General features: G+C 30.9%; 1 protein-coding gene across 2 annotated transcripts in view; it reads right to left on the bottom strand.

The window, feature by feature from the left end:
• Positions 1–3,513: 3,513 nt before the first annotated feature.
• Positions 3,514–5,586, bottom strand: part of Nprl2 (Nitrogen permease regulator-like 2) — an 11,031-nt gene continuing 8,958 nt past the window's right edge. For both annotated transcript variants that reach the window (XM_043008171.2, XM_043008170.2), the window contains exon 6: positions 3,514–5,231. In XM_043008171.2, coding sequence (XP_042864105.2) covers positions 4,877–5,231 — 355 coding nt within the window. In that variant the 3' untranslated portion in view covers positions 3,514–4,876. The remainder of the gene's footprint in view (positions 5,232–5,586) is intronic.

The following is a 5,586-nucleotide window of genomic DNA, read 5'->3' as shown; positions in this document are numbered from 1 at the left end:
TATATATGTATTGTTATACTTATTATTTTTATTTATATTTAATGTATATTATTCTGAGGTGAGTTATATGTTTTTATATTTATTTTTGTTTTAATAGTACGTATATTATATATTTATTATTTAGATGTTTAGTGTTATACGTTATATATATATATTTTATGTATATTTTTCTTTTTTATATATATATATATGTTTTTATTTACTGATATATAGAGATATATTATATTTATGTAATTTTATACTTAGTTATTTATTTATTTATATATTTATATATTTATTTAGATATATATATATTTTTATAAGTATTTATTTATTGTTTATATATACTATTTTATATTTTATATATTTTTATGTTGTTATATTTATTTATATTTGTTTATATTTATTTATGTAGATATTGAGATATATGTATTTAGATACTTTTATATATATTTTAGATTTTACTTAGTGATTTTTTATAATTAATATTATTTTTTATATATATATATTTATATAATATATATTATATTATATATATTTATTAAACCATATTTTATATTATATTATATATAATATTTGTTTATATTATTTATTATATATAGTAATATACTTTTTTTATATTTATGTTAATATATATATATATATATACTTTTTATAACATATATACATATATATATATATTATATATAATGTATTTATTTATAATAATTATACATATATACATATAAATATTATGTATATAATAGAAGTATATATTGAATACATATAATACATAAAAATATATATATATATATATAAATATATATTATACATATATATATAATATATTTATTTTATATATTATTTATATAAATATTTATTTTTTACATATATAATATATATAATTCTATATATATATATTTTATAATTATATAGAGTATATATTATAATATATAATAATAATATATATTATATATATATATAAGTATTTATATATAATATATATATTGAGATATTATATATATATAAATATTATATATATATATATACTTATATATACGATTGGTATATATATATTATATAAAAATATATATTTATATATATATTTATATATATTAATATATACTGTATATAGATATATATGTAATATAGATATTTATATATATATATAAGTATATTATAATATATATATAATATATTATATATATTATATATTTATATATATATATATATATATATATATATATATTATATATATGTTTTTATATTTTTATGGTATATATATACTGTATATTATATATTTTATAAATTTTTTAATGTGTATATATACGTATATATAGTATGTATATATAATACTTATATATTATATATATATTTATATATATATATTATATATATATATTATAATTTATTATATATAAGTTTATTAAACATATATATACATATATATATATAGTATAATTTATACATTATATACATAATATATTATATAAGTTTATATATACTTACTTAATATACTTATTTTTTTATATTTTATTACTTATTTATATATATATATATATTATATATATATATGTATAATATATACTTTATATATATTATATATATATATATATATATATATATTTTATAATATATATTATATATATATATATATAATTAACGTGTATATGTGTAAATAAACGTGTGTATGTGTAGAGTGTGTGTGTGAGTGTGTAGAGGTGTGTGTGTGAGTGTGTTATGTGATGTGTGGTGTGTGTGTGTGTGTGTGTGTGTGTGTATGTATGTATGTATGTATGTCTGTCTCATGTCCTTATCATGTTCTCTTTCCCTGTGGTTGAGGAAGGCCCCAAGGCAGGTGAGGGAGCTCCTCATTCCTTTGGTGAGGGAGCCATTCTAGGCACATTAAAGCACTAATTTTCAGGAAACAGAATTAAGAACGCAGCCATGACTTATAATTCTTATAACTGTAATATTGGAGTGATGCAGATAGGAAACATATTTGCTGGTGAAGATGTGCTTTATTTCTTGTAATAAATAGTTAATGTAAAAATAAAATTCTTGTTATTATTTTTCAATCATTTTTAACATGATTTGCTGTTATCAATACTTTATGGAAGTTTTATTTTTGCTGAGCTTATATAAGATAACAAGGAAGGAAATTGGTAACTGTCATTGTAATTATCATCACTTATTTCTATTGTTTATGTATTAAATTTATTTTCTTTATTCACTGTCTTTCTTTCTCTTATTTTTTTTTTTATATTTGTGACTTAACCTTTCTTTTTCCATTAAGAGTAATGAATTTCTCTGTCACCAGGACATTAATTAGAGTTTTGTACTGATAGAGATTTTTGTACATATGTAGATATGTATATATATATATTGTACCTATTAGTTCAAAATAAAAAGATATAAAGTAAAAAGTGTATAATTGTGAACCATATCACAAAAAACAAAACTCAATTCATTGCAACTTTTTTAACCTATTCACGGCGGGGCTATTCCGGCTCTAAGTGGTTGGAATGCCGGGGTTTTCAAACACATATGCCTAACGCCTTGGGATTCTCGGGCACACTAGCCGTGAGCCTGGGCTGTCCGCTCACTCACCCCGAGCGCTGGCCTTGACCAAATATCTCGCCACTGGCGTCTGACCCAAAAACCACGAAACGTGTCAGCACGTCAGCCAGCGCGAATGAGGTAAAATGAGATTTCTTATGATCAATGTTATTGTTCTTATTACTTGTTTTATGCTTGACTGTTACTAGTAAAGAGATAAGAATTATTACATTTTATAATTAGTATTTTTTGTCATCAAGGTCTGCCTCAAAACCTGGAGGGTTCAAGCAATGGGCTTGAAGAGGACGGAAATCCACCCGAGCAAAACACCATGCAGTCTAACGTGCAGGGTAAATCTTACTATTACTAACACAGTGAAAAAACAGAGATCCTGCTGCTGCCAGTGTTCAAACTGATGACCAGTCTGAACACTTGCTCTCACTACCAAGTCACTGTGTAGATGTCAGCTTGTCCCCTCATCCACTGATGGGACTTGCTCACTATCTTTAGATTTCTGTCAGTGCTTTTATTCATGTGCGATGCAGCAGTCAATTTTTGCCTCTGTTGTTTTTGTGATTTCCTGTCTGCTATTCTCTGTTTAGGGTGTGTGTTTTTTATGGATTTTACCAATATTTATTTATTGTACACTGCTCCCTCCGTCTGTGTCGGATGTGGTACATCTGCATTTTTTTAGCTTCCCTCCTTTATTTTACAGATGTAATATCCGCGTTTGGCCTCAGACCTCAAGGGCAGAGAATGATCTCTCTGCACATAGAGGTCTGACGCAGGTATATCCCTCCTTCCACACAATGCTGCTGCACTCATTTGTGGGCTAAGGTTATTTCAGGAGAGGAATTTAGTAGAGGGAAAGACAGTAGGGACGAGGGGAGTTAGTGGGTGGCTTTCTTTGTGTTCCATGTCCTGCAAGAGGCCATACAAATACAACAAATTTACGTACCATAAAAAATAACACTAAAATAGATATTAAAAAAATACTGTATGCATAAATCTTTATTTCAGTCTATTACAAATATACAAACTTCTTTTATTTGATAAATTCCTTTGAGATACTAATTGTAATATACAAAGACACTAATGTGATTAACTGTAATAAGACCAGATGTACATATAAGGTATGACTGAAAATTAATACTTCCACTGTGCAAGATTTGAAGTTAACCCACACTGGACGGGTGGTACAGTACTGTACCGCGCATTCAAAAGCCCAGTGGCCGGGCGGCACAGTATTGTGCCAGCCATTTAATTGATTTAGGCCTAATAATTTGAACGCCCCGGCATTGGGACATTCAAGCTAGAATTCCCCCGTCATGGATGGGTTAATGTTTGGCTTTTACGTCTCCGTCAGAAAGCCGTGATTTAGATGAAAATGTAACATCAAAATATCAATAATACATCTTGTATCATGGGATTATTCCTTTTCATTCATCCCTTTTCTATATTTCTCGCAACAAACTTGCTGAGTAACTATCTTTACTTCAATCTTGAAATGCAAACTCCACATTTGAGCAAATGAATATCAGACACAGCTTTGCGCATGTCTTGCCTGCACACGAATGCACACATCTGAACAAATACCCACACATACATGCACATTACACCCATGTTCACACAAACACAAATGAGCACTCACTAAATGCACAACAATGTCTTTGAAATCACACGTAATTGGCGAGTGACAACATCCACATAGTGGTTGTGTCCTGATATTGGCTGTTGGAAGAAGAGGAAGGAGGAGAAGACGGAAGAGGAGAGGGTGAGGGAGACTAAGGAGGAGGAGTAGAAGGAGAAATAGAAATAGGAGTAGAAAAAGGAGAAAGAGAGAAAAAAGAAGAGTATAAAGAATAGAAATAGTGAGAAAAGGTCAAAGCAAAAAGGTGAAGACACAAATTAGAAGACACAATAAAGAGAAAAAAGGGAAAGGGAAGCAATAATGATGGTCACAATAAAAAGAAAAATCAAATAAACTTCACTTCAGCGTACAATTTGCACACGTGTAAATTTCACCAAACGTATGTGATCTCACACTTCTCACTTGCCCTATACTTTATATAATACTTCATACTTACACTACATTCACTTGACACATCCTCCCCCTCTACACTTCTCACTTCACACCATTCCATGTCCCCACCCCCACCCCCCTATCCAGTTTCCTCTTTTGCTTTCTCCTGAGTACTTCCTTTTGCCTTCATTCCCCCGTCCTCACTTCCACCTTTGCTTCATGATTCACTCCGCCCCCAAACCATCTTTCCCTTTCACTTCCAACTTAGTCTCTTACTTCAGCTCCCATTCCATTCTAGATTCCAATCCCACTTTGGAACAAGAACCTCGCTTCCCTTCACTTCCACAGCACGTGAATGTTTGGGTCCCTCTCCACCTTGTCGTGCAGCTCCTTGTGCGTCATCCCCAGCCGGCAGCAGATCTCATCGTATGAGTGGGACCCGTTGCACAGCCGGTGGATGGCACTCTGCCTACTGGGGGTGCCCTGGGATGGGGGGGCTCCTCCTCCTCCTCCTCTTTCTCCTCCTCCTCCTCCTCCCCCCCCATCAGGACTGAGAAAGACAGGGAACTGGTGCAGCCGCCGGATGAGGTTGTGCAGTAGCCCGAACTGGATGAGTCTCTGCTCATCTACGTTAAGCGCCTGCGGATTGAAGCGGATGCACAGGTCGCGCACGCTTACCCCGTACGTCATGCTGTTGTGTGGGAGAGGAAGTGGAGGCACTGATGTTATTATCATCTCTATTGTTCCTATTCTAAACATCACACTTGTCACCATATCATTATCAGCATCTTCATCAATCTTTTGTAGTAAAAGGTAAACAAATCTCATGAGGGTTGCTGACGTTTAAAAGAACAAACACAAACAAGTCTTTCTTCCAGTAACTTTAAACACTACCTTTCCACTTGCCAGAGATTTCAAGAAAGGAATGAAGAGACAAGCAACTTTCGTACTTCTCTTAACCCGTTAACGACGGATGACGTATTTTTTCATCATACATGATGCAGGACCTCTTGCCTGACAATGGGCATCATGACGTTCGGGGATTC

Source organism: Penaeus japonicus, unplaced genomic scaffold (assembly GCF_977035675.1).
Source record: "Penaeus japonicus unplaced genomic scaffold, GWHDUDI00000001_assembly GWHDUDI00000040, whole genome shotgun sequence".
In the NCBI taxonomy this organism is placed as follows: Eukaryota; Metazoa; Arthropoda; class Malacostraca; order Decapoda; family Penaeidae; genus Penaeus; species Penaeus japonicus.
Note: the sequence above shows the minus strand (reverse complement) of the source record. Positions and strands in the feature narration are given on the sequence as shown.